This window comes from Doryrhamphus excisus, linkage group LG3, assembly GCF_037039965.1.
Source record: "Doryrhamphus excisus strain RoL-2023G ecotype Guam linkage group LG3, RoL_Dexc_Guam_v1.1, whole genome shotgun sequence".
Classification (NCBI taxonomy): Eukaryota; Metazoa; Chordata; class Actinopteri; order Syngnathiformes; family Syngnathidae; genus Doryrhamphus; species Doryrhamphus excisus.
Genome location: NC_136359.1, coordinates 13,741,821 through 13,760,778, shown reverse-complemented (window position 1 = coordinate 13,760,778; position 18,958 = coordinate 13,741,821). Strand labels below are relative to the sequence as shown.

Genomic DNA, 18,958 nt, shown 5'->3' with positions numbered 1-18,958 from the left:
ATTTTGAATATTACTGTCCATAATGAAGCTGAATCATGTGCTTGAGTTGCATTTGTATTAAATTTAAAATGTACAGGGTCAATGTGATTCTAATCTACAAAGCATTTTTATGTGTGTGTTGATCATGAACGCGGCACAGAGATGTGCTCAGGGGATTCTCACCAGTTCATTCATTCATTTTCTACCACTTATCCTCACAAGGGTTCAGGGGTGCTGGAGCCTATCCCAGCTGTCTTTGGGTGAGAGGTGGGGTACACCCTGGACAATCACAGGGCATATAGACAAACAACCATTCACACTCACATTCATACCTATGGACAATTCGGAGTTGCCAATTAACCTAGCATGTTTTTGGAATGTGGAAGGAGTCCCCAGAGAAAACCCAGGCATGCACGGGGAGAACATGCAAACTCCACACAGAGGTGGCCAAGGGTGGAATTGAACTCGGGTCTCCTAGCTGATTCTCACCAGTTTTTAAGGCAAATATGAGATCATCAAACTCCTGGGACTCCTCGTCTGCAGTGACCAGGTTGGTGTTGATGAAGCCACCGTCAGTAGCGTATGTCTCCATCACTGGACTCGGCTTGAAATCACTCGGGAGCTGAGTCCTTAGTGACGTCCGCTCCCAGTCTGCTGATACCTGACACACACCCACAAAGTAATTGTTATCATAATACAACTGGAATTTAGCTGTGTCACTCACTGATTCAACACCCCCATAAGATCTGCTTACATCATCTATACACAAACACACACACTGGCACAAACATGCACACAATAGCAGTGCGTGTCAGCTGTGCACTCTGTTTTTGGGGTCAGGCAGAGTGCAGGCTGTTCAAGCACCCCAAAGGGTTAAAAATGCAACACAAGGTCACAGCGAGTTCACTGGGGTGAGTGGGCGGTAACATGAGTGTTAGACTTGTCGGGGTTAAACAAGCATCTAATAATTCATGCAAAAGCTAAAACAGGCCAGTTTTGGATGAGACAAAAAGTGGGTAATAGTCTGGATTTTTCCTTGTAATCACTCTCACTCTAACTTTGTAGCAGGTTTTGATTATTGAGGATTTATCTGTGTGTTGCATTTAGTGCCACCTGTTGGTTTGTATGTATACATTTCTAAACCCGAAATAAGAAGACATGTAGGTGGCCTCCACGAGGGAAGCTCCTGTATTCACTTCTTAGCATGTTGCTATTGTAGACACTAAAGAGGCAGTTTTTATTTTAGAGGAGACTGAGGGCAGTGACTGTGTAGTGGAGACTCTGGAGCAGCTATGCTGTGTTTTTATTTATGTTGCTGTGTATCATATGCTATCAGCACCTGACCAGGTATTAGTTATGGTGCTAGGTGATAAATGGTACACCAAGCACCACCAGGCACTGCAGACGTGTCAGTCGCTTTAAAGGTGCACATATAGCCGTTACCTTTAATGTTGTCATTTGCCCCTTAAATTATAAGTTGCTTACTCTGATTTCACTAAAATTCATTTTCAAGCCCTTGAACAAGCACTCACTGCCTTTCGCAGTGGCGTAGGGACAGCTTATCAATCTCACTGTGCTCAAGCTAAATGGCATAGAGGCATTAGTGTGCAAGAAAAAAAAAGATTAGCGGATTCCCATGAGTGGAGAGTCTTGTAACTCTCTCACTGGCAAAGTCCTTGTAGGGTATTCTCCAGAGACGGTGCAGAGGATGCAGAGCCAATGTCGGAGTAGTGCATGCTTTTGTGAGTGTGCTCGGCTACACAAGCTATGACGCATATTTAAAGAGTGAGAAGTTGTGGGTCATGGATGAGATATTAGATCGTGTGAATCAGACGGTGTGGATTTTCCCTGTACAGCATGCTCAGCAGATGTGAGAAATGTGTGAAGGAAGAGAAGGGAATGGTCACCTCAAGACATGGGAATAAGAGGGTTGTAACAAGTTCTCAGACCAGAGCTGTCCTATCTAGTCTGACTGGTGTGTGTCCCACCTAGTCTTTTAGCATGATCTGATGAAGCCTGCTCGGATGAGAGGCGAAAAGCCTTCTACGAGAACCTTAACAGTCCAGTTATGATCGAGTCAATAGTGGGAAATTCACTTGTGGCCTCTGTATGAATTTATTCATTCATTTTGACAACTCAGGATGAAGAAAAATACATGTTTTATCAGCAATTTACAGTTACAGTGGAATCTGAGTGGAAGCCTTATCTCAGTGTTTGAACTGCCATTGTGCAGGGTGTCACAAGAGATGTCAGAATATTGCATAAGGCCTCGGCATACCTTATGAAACCCCAGATCAGACAGAGGATTAACTGTGCAAGTGTTTTTTTTTTCTTCCGGGACCTTATTTCAAAAGGTCCCAGGAATGTGAACATAAACGTAAGCAGAGTCCAGGCATCACCATACGTGTGAACGCTTGTTGCCGAAGATAATGGAGTGTTTTATTGTTACTATGCTTACTATTGACAGTGATAGCTTCTTTTTACACTTGTGTGACAGTTAAGAATGTTGTACCGTGGAACAGATTTTTTCCATTTCCATGTTTGTCTTTGAGGAACATAGTTTTGAAATAATTTCCAAATAAATTAGAAGTCATCCACCGTCTTGGATCGTGTTCAACTTTACAAGTTCCACTACAATCAAGTAAGATGCTGTAAAACATCACGTGGAAGGTTCACTCTCAGTCTGTTAAATGAGCTGATTGATTTCCAATCAGTGAAACATCTATCCTAGGTGGGGTACTACCTGGACTGATCTCAATCACATGAGATACAGACCAGGGGTGTCAAAAGTGCGGCCCAGGGGCCACTTGTGACCCACTGCACATTATAAAAATTAAATGTATAAATACAAGAGCGACAATGGAAAAAAGAGCAAAAAAAATGTAATGCAATGTTGATACAAATAATTAATATGTTTTAGTGTCAGGACAAAATGTAAAAAAATGTCCCCAGCATCATTCAGCTTTGGACACCCATGACCAAGACATACAACCATTCACGCTCACATCCACTAGTGTCTTATCTTTCTATTTGTGTCTCTTTAATATGTCTGTACCTCCTCCATGGCACTGATGAGGTTCTGTGTTGATTTGTTGATGTCAGCTCCAACAGTGGTGGGTCCCCCCCCTTGGTAGGTGGAGTCTGGACTGTCATGGCCACTCATCTCCACTGTGTAAGTAGCTTTAGTAGGCCAACAGAGCTGGTTGTGCATGACAAAGTAAACTGCAAACACATACAGACCCTGTGCAAAGAGCAAGAAAATGATATTATTGCTAATAACACTTCATTGGTAATATTATTAATTGTACATCAGTTAGTGGCAATATGCTTTGCTCATTCATCACAGACACCAGCATCTGTTCTAGCAGTGATAACGGAGAATGACTTCATTCCCTTAGGGACACGACATCATTGGCATCCTGGTATTCCTGCTACCTCCACTTCCGCACCATTACAAAATCCTTTGGGTTAAACATCACTGCACTGTGAATTACTCCAAAACACAGGGGTGTCAAATACCACGAGGCCATCTTGTATTTCGCAACACCCATCATTGGGCGATGACGGCAGACCGTAGACAGCGAAGGAACGTAAAAGTGGGACATGGGGCACCAATGTGGGAATGTGCATACAATAAAAATGTGTTCATGTACGGAAATGTTTTACTGTAGGGCATTGCAATTAACTGAATCGTTGCATTGTGCAAAACAGCATGGCTTCATACTGTAAGCCAATGAATATCAAGTACCTGCAGGCTTCTTCTACACTTGCAACAGCAGACATGCATGTCAACACCCATGAAGATGAGAGCAAGGTGATCATCACCTGTGGCCCTGAGGAATATTGGCATGTACAGAGAATCAAACAGTTCTGATGGCTGTATTCCAGTATAAACTGTGTTTTGCATACATTAAACATTGTACATTAAAACAGGAAAATCCGGCTTGCATAATGGGGGAGAAAAGGCTTTTTATGTGGTCTTTTGATTATTTATTCTTTCATCAAAATAACTTTAAATAACATTTTGAATATTTATTAGGGAAGGCCAAAAGTGCTCAGAATCAACCTTGACGATTTTGGTGTGTTCTTCTGAATTCATGAAATAAAAAAATAATAATAATCCATGGACGGAATGTTACAAATGATATTTCAACTTTGCATTTCATTGAATTTAAAATGAACTGTACTGTCCTTGATGTGCATGGTGCATGAAAACAGTTCGTCAGGTTTCTCCAGTCAAGGTTTGTTTCACATCTCCAACACTGTAAAAGCATGCTTAAGCACATATCATTAGAAGGACAGGCAGCCTAAGGCACAGACTTTAACACAGGCCTGTTGCAGTATATCTGATAAGAAAAAAAGAGGACATGCCAAAAAGCACTGGTGTTCCTCTGTTTAGGCCGTTTTGTGCTACAGGCATGCTCCCATTGGTGAATTAAGAACTTAATTTGGTTCGGTAACAACACTGGATGAAGGATATGTGCCATTAGTTAACCTCATTAGTTAACTTTTTGGACTTCATTATGTCATAGTAATTTAGGGCTGATACAAAAAAATACTTACATCACAGTAACATAGAACTTGTACATAACCCGAGGACAACCTGCATCTGAACTGGGATGGAAGAATGCATTGCAGCATTGTCCCTCAACATTAAACTTAAGAATGAATGTTTAATTGAAATATGAAGTATAATGTGCAACCTTGTGCAGCCCCCCATCTCTTGGCTTGCATGCATGCTCTTTGCTTGCATGATACCCTACAGATAGCCTACATTCTATTTTTATAACCAGCACGGAAGTTGAATAAGAAAAGAGAGGTGCAATTGAATTGTAAAGCAGCATGCTGCAGCTTGGCAGACATGAATTTTTGTATGGTGATGATACAATGAGGTGAGTCAGCGGGCGCCAATGAGGGGTTGTGATTGGATTACCGACTCTCATTTGGCCTCATCTGTGGCCAATAACAGTGATGAATTGAAGGACAGGGGGGAGCGAGGAAGAAAAGTTTCCTCCCTAATTATTGCTGCAAATATCCCCTGAAAGAGCCACAGCTGTGCTGCAACACACACATAGTAACTTGCAGCTGTTTAATGACGTTAAGTACTAAGCTGTTAAGTGCCACACAACCACATTCAGAGTAAACATGGAAAATTCTCATAATGGAAAATTCCCAGCATGACACAAACACAAAAACACTGGGGATCCAAATAAAAGATAACGCAATGTGTTTCAACAGCCTTCACTATAAACAAATGCAACAGACAAAGCCTTGCTCCACAACACTCAATTTGATTTCATCTCTTAATATTTACAAAAATGTAATCTATTGTGATGTTTAAAGATTAAAAAAAAAATAGGACAATACCATAAATTATATTCACTGCCCCTGTATTGTATTAGTATTTGTCTTATCTTGCATTGACAAAATATGAGTATTATTACCACTTTAATGGCACATTTCTTCATACAACTTCTTTTTCCATACAGATCCATTTATGGCGGTCTGTGAGGGCAATCTGTAATCCCCAATAAATGTCAGCCCACTGAGAGTAAATTACCCCTACTGCAATGTCTCATTAATTGATTGTGCCAAATAAAGCAAAGGCGACAGTAACAGCTCTGTCAAGACTGAGTCTAATTTCAGAGCAGTCATTTGGAAAAAAATGAGTTGTTTGTTGTTAATTAACGTTTGTTAAATAAGCGTTTTGTTCCTCTCACTCTTTAAATGGCAAAACTTGAAAGGCTTTTGGACTAAAAATGGACAGAACTTGAAATGTGTTCAAGAGGGAAACAGCCAAGTGAAACTCAAAGCTTAAGAATGTGACATCTTTTCAATTGAGGAATGTCACATGTCAGTGCTCCAAGAACTTATTTTCTAGGCAAACAATGACCTTTGACATCTGCGAGCATCACTGTACCACCGGACAGAAAGAAGTCACCACATGATGTCACAGGGTGGATCATCAGGAAGCTCGGCATTGGCTGCTGATGTTGACATCATTGCTCATTATCAGTCATTCTTCCAAAGTAAATACATTTACTTTGGTGGAACTGTGTTGTCTTTTACACATGGATGCCACATATGACACAAGTTACCTCACTGATGTAACAAAGAAGAGCAACACAAATAACCACAATAGACTACTATTTCCCTGGCATAACAATTGGAACTGTTTAAGGAGCTTTAAGAGCTTTAAGGCTGCATGGTGGAAGTGGTTAGCATGTAGGCCACACAGTTAGGAAATCAAAAATACCTGGGTTCGATTTTTGAACCCTATGCATGGGTTTCCTACTTTTTCCATGCCACTGTCATGTTGACCAAAATAATGCAGTCCCGAGGAGCTGTGTCTGAGTGTGGATGTTATACTTCCCATAGCTGATGTAATGGTGTTCTTATTTAGACCACAAGTGATGCTGTGGACAAATGACCATCACAAGGAAGGCTGTAAGTATGGCTCACCAGCAGGCTGTTAGAGATGATGTAGAGGATGAGCATCCACAGGTGCTTGTAGCCCATATGAAGTCCTGCCCACAACCACACCAGAGAGATGAGCAGGAACAGGCAGAGGATCAGCGGCACCTCTGGAACACAAGCAATAAAAGCAATATTAACTCGGTGTGTCACAAAATCCTGTTTCACAAGATCACGCAAGATTAAAATGTGGGCACTGGGGCTAGGTTGCGATAAATAAATCTGTATCCAACTGTATCATGACATATTGCTCATACTGCAGTATTATGAACCACTGACCTAAAAAGTGGACATCACATAATATGTATGGGATTTCTTAGTGAATACTTAAAAAGTACAGTATGTGTGCCTCAGTTTGTGGATCAAATCAGCACGTCTTTACACAACTCCCCAGTGTCTGAATGTGTGAAATGGTTGTGTTTGCAGCCATGGTTATCATCCCAGTTAATCCTGAGTGGCTGAAAGCCTATTGTGCATTATGTCAAGTCGCCTACGTGGCACACGTAGTGTGGTTTTGAAAGTGACCTTGTAAAATTTCCAAATTGACTCTTCCAATTCTCCTGTCTGTGTGCTCGTGTTGGTCAGAACAGTCTGTACACTTCGATTCACAAGTAGGGTAAAAACACGGAGCCCATGTTTCACATAGGTGTCACTTCCACCCCTTCAGCGTCCTTGCCTCTGTCTGCATCACTCCTTCAACACATTTATCCGTCACATGCCTTTTGCCCACTCAGGAGGTTCTGTCTCTTCATATCAGACCAGAAACTATTTGGATGTTAGCGTCATGCTTCTTTCTTTCTTGCATATCTGTCTCAGCCTTCTCCCAACTGCTTAGAGTTTCCAAGCACGTAAGCACATTCCAGTGCCGGGACGGAACTGTGCTCCCACAGTAGAACAGGTTCTCAGAGCCATAAATGAGGCAGGCTGCAAACATATTGAGTAACTGCTTGACTTGGAACACTTGGATTTTCTCAAATATTCGACGACTCCCCAGTACTTACTGCGTCAGTACTGTACTAAGTACTGTACATAAGATTTTAATACTGGTAAACGTCCATGGTCAAGAGTTAAAGTAGTGTGTGACACATACCCCCCCCCCAAATCCCAATGGTGTTATAACATCATGTCTTCAAATAAATACTGGCTGACTGTTTTTAAGTGTGCTGCAACATTTGCGCACGCAAGTGATCGGTGGTTGCTATGGCAACAACTCAGCTGCATTTCTCCTTAATACAAGATAGTGTGGCATAAAAAGGTTTCAGGTGAAATAATAAAACCCCAGTGCTTTAAAGGCACATTACCATACTGACTTCAATGTAAGACTGCCCTGTGATTGGCTGGCGACAGCGCGCCCCGCGAGGATAAGCGGAAGAAAATGAATGAATGAAAGAATATAAGACAATCCTGAATGTAAGATGAATCCTCTTTTTCATTAGCTGTTTATGGGAAAAATATTTTCATAGGAAAAAAAATATATTCTTTGTCAATATGGTATCCTGTGTTTGTAGTTTTATATCTTATTGCTCAGCAGACACCAAAGTTGACAATGATTATGTCCGGCTGATTGAGGAAATAAACAGGCCCCCCCCCCCGATGGTTGTGACCTATTGAACGAGCTGCTTCTCTCCACAGGACAGCCTCCAGGTTACATGTGATCTAGTCATCGTCCTGCTGTGAGAGGATAAGCCGAGAAGCGGGAGCAGGTTCAACCAAAACAGTTGACTGGAAACAGAGGTCAGCAGCTGTAACAAGGAGCAGCTGTAATAACCGTGTTGAGCGAGCGTACGTACGTTATGCCCAAGTCGTGTGTGTAAAACTACATGCGCAGCAGCACTGTGTTTTTTCCGAGACACATACATTTGTGGGTAAATATACGTTGTTGTTCGATTGAGAGCTGCTTAATAACATAAATTCAAAGCGGAACAATGACGAATAACAGAGTATCAACTGTACAAAGTATTCCCCCCCCCGCTTCCTTTAGGTGTGGACATGTGCAGGAACACGCATTTCAGTACAGATTAGCCTGCACCTTATTGCAGCACGATGAGATTGAAGTCAAACATTTGAACATATGCTTAATAAGGGTTTTCATTATTTATTCCTGCTTGTTATCATAGCAGCATTCGTTCCTTGTTGTAGTCTGCTCACATACACTCAGTGGTATCTGATGCTTTGCCTTTCTTAGCTGGTATTTCGTAATTAGCTGTCAAGATTTCAGGCTATTCTTACTACAGTTCAGTCAAGTACCTGCAGTGCAATTAATCAAACTCAGTTTTGCCACTGGACACAAAGAGACTACAGCATACAACATAGCTTTGGCAAGGGTGCCCATTTAATTAACTCTAAGTTAAATACCCCCAAAGAATAACTTATTCAGCACATTTGACTGTAAAACAAACCTATGGTACGGTGGAGTGCAAAACCCTTCTGTTTAGTGCATGGTGTTTTGGATAAAGAAACTTCCCTTTAGTCTCCATGTACAGTAGCTACCACAAACAATACTCTTGTCAATACTAATCTTATTGAGATGTGTGGTGTACCTGTGCTGTTTGTACGTCCGCGGTAAACATCATCATAGGCCTTCCACTGCTGAGAGACTTGGTAGGCATGGATGAAAACGACCAGCATAGCAACAAGGCAGATGAGAGGGACCAGCACAGCTGTGCACAGAGCTGCATAGATGTTCGGGATGAAGCACCTACAAAACGAGAAAAATTAGGCAATAATGATGTATCATGTCACTACAGGCAAGATTCACGGACAGATTTTTTTTGTCCGAAAATATATGACATAGTTCAGATGTTATTCACCATGAATCCGTAATTATTTATAAATGCATGATGTACTACTGTTAGAAAGTCCAGAATTTTTGCATGTTTTTATGCATTTATGTTTCACTGACAACGTTTTTTTGGTCAGTTGTTGTCAAGATTTCCTATTTTGTTCAGCGGTCCTTGAACGCACCATACTTCCGTGCTTTGACGCCATATGACTCCAATGTTATCAGTTCATCGATCATTTTCATTAGCGGTGAGTAACTATACATTTAATAATTTTCAATTTGTATACTGAAATCAATTTTTAAAAATCACAAAAAGGTTAAAATGTGATTAAGTGGTGTTTTTCAATAGTTGTTTTCCCTTGCTGGTTGTTTCTTACAGTTCCTTTGGTTTCCTGTTTTCAATGTCCTCACATTTTCACAGCATCTCTTTCCCAGCTCCTCGCCACAATCTGAGAAACTCAGCACCTTCCTAATAGCAATCTGTAAGTTCCAAGCAAACAACAAAACACCCATGTGACTTTGACCCTTTCACATTTCAAGTTTGGTGGGAGTACAACATCCAGATGGGACTCCAGGCTTAAGTTGGTGTTCCGAGAAATAATTGGCCCAGTAGAAGCCATAACATTGCATGAGGTATGCCAAATAGGCCATTGCATCACACAGACGGACTGGTGAGAGTGTAAACAACATCTAATATGGATATTTGTGCTGTCCTGGCCTTGTGAGGGGATGAGAGCTTACTGTACTAAAACTCTCACAAGAAAAGGGAAATCTCGGGAAATCCTGATCTCATAAGTCAATGTTATTGGCTTAAGGGTGGAGGAGGAACTTGAAGGAAATAGCAAAGGTCATTTGCACAAAAGCGACTGGAGTTCTTTTAAAAGGCACTGACTCAAAAACCTAATTCTTCTGTCATTTTCTTTCAATGATAATGTAAAACTGCTGATATAATAAAAGTGCAGTAGTAAGTACGCAAGTCTGCTGTATGCATGGGGCCAAGGAATTAAATGTTAAATGAATACCTTTCCTGGTGTCAGATCTCATTTGAATGTGCAAGTGTACTGAATGTTGTCACTGAGTGCATGTGAATGAGAAGGTATCATCATCATCACAGTGGTGACAGGAATGGGATTATATTTTGATGAATTTTGCTTCTTTACCGCAAAAGAGGAAGGCAAAATTACTTTTCGGGGAAGCTGAATACTCCTCTGTATCCTCAAATGTCACGTCTATGCACTCACTGTGTCATGGCCAGTAACCCACCCACAGGAAGCTGGCGTACACACTCGGTCCCAAGGATAACAGCCACACCTATGGCCAATGGCTAATTTTAGATTTCTGGGTCCAATCTTTATTTTTCTTTGACTTTATAACACTTACGTGCATACGAGGCATGAAAAACAGTCACTTGCAGAAATAGTGATGTCATATGTTTGTTTAAAGGTTAAGGTTTCCACACACAGAAATAGAGTGTTTATTTACAACTCACGCAAACACAGCAGATGAATGTATGGTTGCTTTCAGTGTGCGTTTTTTATTTGTTTTGCCGGTACTGAGCCTGTCAGGAGACACTCGCGCCACTGTGATTCATTCATTGCTTCACACATCTGATTGGGCACGCCATCACCTCACATGATGTCACAAGATCAGGTGTTTATCTAAAAAAACAGGTTACAATGCCAAAAAAAGCACTATTGACTTACACGTCGCCTTGCACCAATCCATAGACAGCATGGATGCTCCAGCCGAAGCCTCCAAGCAGCACAATGACCAGGATGATGATGACAAGAGCAGGAAGACCCCATCCCAACAGGAAATAGAGAAGATAGCGCCGTTCTGTGTGCTCATCATTCATTACAAGAACCTGCCAGAAGTTGACTGCCTGGGGAAAAAGATGGAGGAAATAACTTCAAAGAAATTACATGAATTTATAGTTTCCCAGGCCCAGGACATTATTGTGGCTGAAATGAGAACTTTTTGTATCATAATTTACTGCAGAAGCAACAAAAAGTATCATACTAAACGGCAATGTTTGCTTTGTAGCCAAGCAGGTTTTTAGTCATCCAGGATTTGACACTGAGCGCTTCATTGTTACATTAGCATCTTTTTGTTGAGCACGTGCAAGCATGAAGAAGAGTTTGTTCCAATAAATAGTGATACAGGAAGAAATCTGCATGCTAAAATGATGGGACCTCAGAGAGGACACAGACTTTGACAATATAACAACACAATTAAGACTAATGGACCCATTATACAACACCTACTGTATAAACCTGATGATGTTGGGGATTGTCCATCTGTCTGCTAACACATTTGTATCGCGCCTGCTGGCACTGTGATGCAACAACTAACAATATGGGATGCTGATCCTCAGACAACCGCTGCTCCCGCATAATCATAACTACATTGTATAACAAGTGACGCAATGAACGCTGCTTCTGCTGTGCGTGCACACACACACACACGTGCAACTTGCAAAAAACATGACGTGGTTGTGTAACAGCTGAAGTGTGTATCGCTAAGACAATAGGGAAATGTTAGAATCAGATTGGACTTTCCCTTCAATGTGAGCTGGCTGAAGCCGTCACAATGCAACAAATAGAATGTGTAGAATGTGCAAAGCCAATAAAAACTATATCAATTGCTTTACACTTGAGAGATGTGTTGGGTTCTTCACATTTGACATTTCTTCTTTGTTTTGCTCAAACTACTGCATCTCCACTAGAGAGTTATGGCGCCTCACACTTTGAAACCACTGTTCTTGGTTTTAAAATGATTGTATTACTTTATTTCACTCGATGGGCTCTATTTTAGTGGCGCAGTACAAAGTGGCACAGGTTGGCAGAGCATGGCGCAATTGGCGTAATTTCATCCAGGGCACCACTAATCTTTATTCTTAATGTGATCTGAAAAGAGTACATTAAAATAAGGAGGATGAGATACCAGGAGAGAATAGACCATCAAGGGAGGGACGGAGGTGTGGGTGCGCCGAACTGCGCCGTTCATGAAAATTGCAAAGTGAGGATGTCACACCCCACTGGTATGGCGTACCTAGTTTACAAAAATAGGACCCTAAATCAGAGCTAATACATGAGAGCTGTCCTGGCTGGTTCACCAGTGTTACAGACCGCGTATGTGGGTGGTTTAGGGTCATAACCATGTCAGTGACAGACTATTCTCTTTCCTGCTAGGCGGTGTACTGCGAAGCTGTTATTTTTAAGGTAATATTACGACTTGTTGCTTTAACTGTGAGGATGACTGCTTCCTGGCTGACTGGACATGAGCTTGATGGTTGTTGGCAGCCCATCAAGGCAAAACAATGTTGTGTTTGTGTGGCAAACCAGCAGAGAGAGACTGGACACACACTGAGCAACTAACATTTCCTGCTGACTTAAAGGAGCAGCACTGTTATGTAATCATATGCAGGCCGCCCCAGAAGATGATGTCAGTTAGTCCCTGGTCTGGATCCAGATATTGGCTGCCTTCTGGCAGTATGTGTGTACATATTCCCCTGACTACATGTGCACTCATCCACTGGCACAGATGTACACCCCATATATATATATATAAATATACACACTATTGAATTCCTTGTGGTTTGAGATTGAGTTGCTGGCGCCTTCTAATATCATCAGCTTGGCTAGAGTGTCTGCCTAATAGTTGTGGTGATCACTGGGATCAATTGAAAGACTTTGAGGAGGACAAAGAGGTTTGGTGACAGCCATCAATTACAGATAGAATGGCTGTGATATTTTAATTGTCAGCTTCTGGAGTTTCAAGAGTTGATGAAGTCTGGCATTTCTCAGCCATGCCACTAATACTTTTCTATGTGCTCTATAATATACAAAGATACCACCTCGTCGGTAATGAAAAAATGAAAAAAACAAACTCTTGAGTCCTAGTTTAACACAAACTTTATGGTGGACCTCAAGTAGCTTAATTAGAAGGATAATCTTATAAAACTGTGCCAATAATAGCAGAGCTGCCGGGTGGGGATTCTGAAAAATATGATTTACTCTTGTAAAATTTACATTTTGAGGGAACATTTTGCTCCAAATGAGAATGGAATGGTTTGTCTGGGGGAAGTGGTTAAAGTACATTGGATCAAGATCAGTAAATTCCTGTGCCTTTCACAAGTTGTCATGGGTCTCAGAGTGGGATTAAAATGAGCTGAAGTTGAGATCTCCATATTAATCACTTCCAATGCTGCTGTTTTATTTGGTTTTGTGTTTTGCAGAATTTACTGAATTTAAGACATGAGAAATGAAGCATGTTGGTGATTAGTAGTAAAGAAGTAGTAAAGTAGTAGTAGTAGTTTAGTAGTAAGGGGGTATAAAAAAACAAAGAAAACCTTGTTTTTACTGGGCTAGCCTGAAATATGTACAAAGTGTTATCTAAATTAAGAAAAGAAATAAGAATGTGCCAAAACTTCAATGTTGCAAAAAATAACAACTATTGCATCTCATATGAGGTAATGTAGATGCAGTGATCAGTCAAAGTAAGAATTTGCTGACATATAGTGTCAGTTTTCAAAGTGTGAGGTAATAGAAGACTATGGGAGAGGCATATCAGCATGAGAAAAACAAAGAAAACACATTTCTCAAATCTGTTTCAGCTATGTTTAAAGGCAAAATTAACTGATTTTTAGTTCCGATGGTGAGAGAGTAAACCAAGCGTGCCTAGTGTTAACTTGACACCTGCTATTACCTGTATTAGCATCCAGAAGAACTGACTGAGGTGGAAATAGTGAGAGAAGAGCGCCAGAGTTGCACAGCTGTCCTCAGCAAACACCCGGCCACGGAAAGCCGATACCAGGAAGCAGATCTGCAAGGGAGAAACAAAAATATAAATACTGTATATGAATGTATTGGTTAATATTTATTACATATGCCATGTTAGATCCTCCGCTCGGGCATCTCTGTATGGAGTTTGCATGTTCTCCCTGTGTGTGTGTGGGTTTTCTCCAGGTACTCCGGTTTCCTCCCCCATTCCAAAAACATGTTAGGTTAATTGGCGACTCTTAATGATCCATAGGTATGAATGAAAGTGTGAATGGTTGTTTGTCTATATGAGCCCTGCAATTGGCTGGCCACCAGTCCAGGGTGTACACCGCCTCCAGCATACCCTGCGACCCTCGTGAGGATAAGCGGCATATATAATGGATGGATCGTTCGACATATACGCCATACAAAGAAACATGTAATGTAACATCATAATTAGTACACACCATTATTTCTGGATTATCCAAAAATACAATGTGATCGGCATATGCCAATCAAAGCCTTTCAGTGCCGATGGAGATCCATGTGTGCAGTTTAGTGTCATGCTCTAATGCGCTAATGTAAAGTTTGCATCCTGCAACACATGATATGAAATATATCTAGCAGGGATAGCACGTTAAATAGCTTTCGTTTAGTACGGCATTCGGAGAACAAACACTTGACAGAGTATGGTGAGTTTTTGAGTCAACATACAGTGCCCACTATACACTTCATGATATACAGCACAATTGTTTCAATATTTTAATTTACTTTCCCCAAAAAAGAAACTATAATGCAGACATGCTACCTGTAGAAGAAAAAATCCTAAATTCATTTGAAGAAATACAAAGTGCAGAAATCAAGTTTGCATACTAGAGATTAGGGAATGGGGAATCAACATGGGAAGTGCATCAGGTAGGAGTGTAGAAAAGCCAATAAGGGCAGCAGTAAACCCTGTGACACTGATGGCCATCTGAAAAGGCGGTGCCAATGAGGCATGGCCCTTATTACATAATCTGCAGGCTGTTGGGTGAGAGGCGTGCCACGAAAAGAGGAGGCGTGAATGATAACCTGTTGTCAGTTGGTACTCACATTACACCCATCAGGCAACACAGAGCCTCAGGTAACAAATGAAGGGCCCCCTGGCCACATTTAGTTACATAACAGTGTCTTTCACCTCAAAGGAAATTGAATGGCACACTCAACATGACCATATATGCTCTTCTATCAGCATTTACCATTGACACGGCTAATTTGCTGTGTCTATAGTAACATTGTAAATGGACAACAGGATTTGACATTGCTAGTTCCACATGTATCCATCATAAACAGTGACATGAGGGTACACCATATCTGTTTGAGTAGCAGGCGGAATTATCTGTTTGCTTGAATATTTATTTCAGTAAGAGGACGAACACGCATTTTTTTTTCCACAAATAGGACTCATGAGTCCTAACCCTGCAGGGTACAAGTAGGTGACATGCACAGGAAGGAAACTCATGCCTGGAACTGAGCCTGGGACAGACAAGTAGCTGCTAGAAGAAGCTCCAGGCTATCAAGTAGATATAGTAGCTATAGTCACAACATTGACCTCAGTCTTGAATAAACATATGTTACTTTTGAAGACACACAAAAGGCAACACATCGGCATAATGTGCGTTGCCTCAGTTTAGCAAATGAGCAAAGGATTTTAGCTACATGCAAAAGAAGAACCAGCCTCAACAAAGGGTGTTGACATATTGTTGAAGGAGACCATCCACACAAAGTAAGATGTAAGCAGGCTCACAATCAAGATGGGAGTGCCTCGGTTTTCTCCAGGTGCAACTGGAAGAGTGGCCGGAGACCCAGATAAGTGGGTCAGTAACTTATTTATACACTTGTAAGCCAGATATGAATATTAAAATTAGCGTTAATAAAGATTTTATGATGTGACAATTTGAGTCTGGAACAGATAATTTTATATCCATTATTCCTTCTTCAATATCCAAACACATCTGAGGTGGATCAGCATATAGGAAGAAATTGTGTTGACCTGGTGCAGGTATGGATAAGCCCTTTATGAAGGCCTTATTGTCTACGTTTTGCTATGTAGGTATCGAGGTCACAGTTACAGCATGTGGCCTTTGTTCAGGTCATTGGGAAAGTAACTTAGTTACATGTCAGCAGCACCCAGGTAATGATGACCCACAGCGGGAAAAGGTTATCAGGGAGGGGAGGTGTCAAGTCTGGATGGAGGGTTTATCGGGACCTATCTGCCTGCAGTGTCCTTTGTCCCCCCTCAGCTCGCCTTCTGTATTGTGTAAGTCACGAGGAGTCGACTTGTCTAGACCCTCGGGCTACAGACTAACTCATAGCAGACACTGGGAGGTACAAGTCAAGTCAAGTGATGGTGGCATGTGCTGGTTTATCTGGTCAAACGAAACAACAGAAGTAGAGAAGCATCCAAAAATAAAAACAGGCTAATTAATTGCATGATTGCAAGGTTGCATAGCAAGGCGTTGTTTTGCTTGAACATGATTATATCAAGCCAAGGCATTGCTGAAAACAAGACAATAAGAAGGCATGCAGACAGTGGCCTCATCTTGCTTATCTACCAAGTATGTTTTATAAAAAAAGGCAGCCCATGACTTGGACCAGTAACATTTTTGTGCACAGCTCTTCAGTTACGTGCACAAATCAACAACTTAATGGATGGACTTGAAATACATTTGTAACTATTGTAACCATGACATTGCTCATCTTTGAAGGGCTGACATACTTTCCCCTGAAAACTGAATGCACGACAAAGGTTTTGATCTATTGGGTCAAATGACTACTGAGGTGTCTAACTTTAGGGATTCCACTGTATGGGAAACTTTTCATAAAGTCAATGATAAACTAGCTCACTATGTGGAAACATGGCCTCTCGAGCAACACTTGGTTATAGTGACTGCATGCTTTTGGTGGTTGCTGCTCTCCCAGTCCCAGTCCCAGAGAATATCGCTGCTGATCGATGGAGCTGAAGCTATGGAAGCAGTGCAGCAGTAGTGCAGCTAAAAATAGCCCCTGCCTGCATTACATCACTGACTAATGTGGGGGGAAGAGCAGGGCGGGTGACCCCCATAGCTGTCTGGCTGCCAGACCATCCATCCACTCTGCAAAACACTCCAACTGTCTCCTCCTCCAGCCATTCTATCCCTTTCTTATAGTTCCTCTTCAGCTATACCCACACCCACAATCCAACAACACCCTTCCTTCGACTTCCTCCAACTCCCACCACCTACCCCCTCCTCCTAACAGCTACCGGTCTGATCTAGCTGGTTCCAGCCACAGCCTGCACCCTAGCCTTTGTTCACAATGAAATACAGCAAAGTAAAAACAGACGTATGAGATGATGGTAATTTTGGCTCCACTCATTACACAAAACCACTTTTCCTCCTTTGAGATCATATGAAACATTCACACTTGGAATTGTATGAATGTGAAGCCATTGTGACTTCATTTTTTTAATATCAGAAATGCTGTCAAGAGCATTGCCGTCACTAGCTAGTGCTATTATTTCCTTCCTGGCAGTACAGTACTCTACTGTGACCACCATCAGTCTTCTCACGTGCTGCAGTTTGTCAGTTGTGGTGGACGTGCTGTTTATGTGCCAAAACGCACAGGACAAGCAGTTGCATGAAGCAGGTCACAGGCTGGCTGATAGGTGGGTTAGTAGGCCAGGTCTTGTGTGTCTACGTAGATGGAGGGCAAAGGAGTATGGCGTTTAAAGCTGTGATGCACAAGAGGTGAGGTTGTTAAACTAAAAAAAGAGTGAGGACAATTGAAAGTGCATGCATGACCGCAATGAAAAAAATAGCTCAAACATCCGGGGCCGGTGATCTTCAATTTCCATGTTTTTTTTAATCTTTCCATAATAGTTTCACTGGATAGTCATAGCAAGACAACTGACAAGGAATGTGATTTTATACTGACTTGCAATTTCAGTTCACTGAGGCCAAAGAATAGAAGTAAAGTTCAGAAGTGTTTGGGGTTGAACCTCAAGCCGAGGCTTACTCACTGAGCCAGCTGTTGGCAAATAAACACTGACTCCCTTTTGCTCTGTTTCCCATCCAAACAACCACAACATGGCACCTACAGTACATTGATCTGGCAGCAACATAATATACTGTGTCTATGTGTGAAGCAGCCAAAAACATGATCTGGGAGCAATGGGGTGTATCCTGAGAACGAGTGATAGATTCCCGGAATGCATAACTTTACTGACTGAATGTTGATCCATTGGATGCAGTTTAAACTTATTGATGGCCTAACGAAAGACAACATGACGTAATATAGCATCTAAAGATTCAGAAAGATTCACCAGTCCTCTTCTCCAATCTTTTTGATTATTGATTTCCCCCACAACTGATCAAGAACTGCAGTCAAAGCCCATTTTTTCCTTTAGTCTACATGGTATGTATGAATTGATAAATAAAGCATGATTCATAAAGGTAGTCCATCACAAGGAATATGTCAGGGTTTAGCTTTGTTGCCATTGTAGTTTAGTGACACCAGATGAGCCAGCCAAATCCCCATGAAGCACATTTAACTGCATTCCAACAGAACTCCTTGTTTTTAAAATTCACACTTAAGTCAAACAGTGTCTCCTACTGGAAAACTGCATCTGTTTTCCATTCAAATGGGTTTACTTTCGAGGGAACCTTTAGAATTTCTTTTTTTAGCTTCTGGTATATGTGATTCTGGATACCTGACAGCAAAGCATTTGAGACATGTGATGTGTATAGTAGTCAACAACCTCTGCTTTGCTTTGCCACAACTGTACTGACTATGCACTTATGGGACTGAACCACAACTCAAAAAATAGCATCCAACTGCGCCCTTCTTATATGATTTCCAGTGGCTTCAGAGGCAACATTGAGAAACGGCAGTTGCTACATATGGGGAAAAGCATTGGGACACTCGGGTTAAGTTGGCTCCTCTT

At 41.5% G+C, this 18,958-nt stretch overlaps 1 protein-coding gene across 3 annotated transcripts in view; it reads right to left on the bottom strand.

The window, feature by feature from the left end:
- The window catches only part of adgrv1 (adhesion G protein-coupled receptor V1), an 80,753-nt gene that overhangs the window by 4,852 nt on the left and 56,943 nt on the right, over window positions 1-18,958 (bottom strand). For all 3 annotated transcript variants that reach the window (XM_058071120.2, XM_058071121.2, XM_058071122.2), the window contains 6 exons: window positions 13,943-14,059; window positions 10,939-11,117; window positions 8,994-9,151; window positions 6,442-6,563; window positions 3,035-3,220; window positions 469-640 (listed from right to left, as the gene is read on the bottom strand). In XM_058071120.2, the coding sequence (XP_057927103.2) occupies window positions 469-640; window positions 3,035-3,220; window positions 6,442-6,563; window positions 8,994-9,151; window positions 10,939-11,117; window positions 13,943-14,059 (934 nt within the window). The remainder of the gene's footprint in view (window positions 1-468; window positions 641-3,034; window positions 3,221-6,441; window positions 6,564-8,993; window positions 9,152-10,938; window positions 11,118-13,942; window positions 14,060-18,958) is intronic.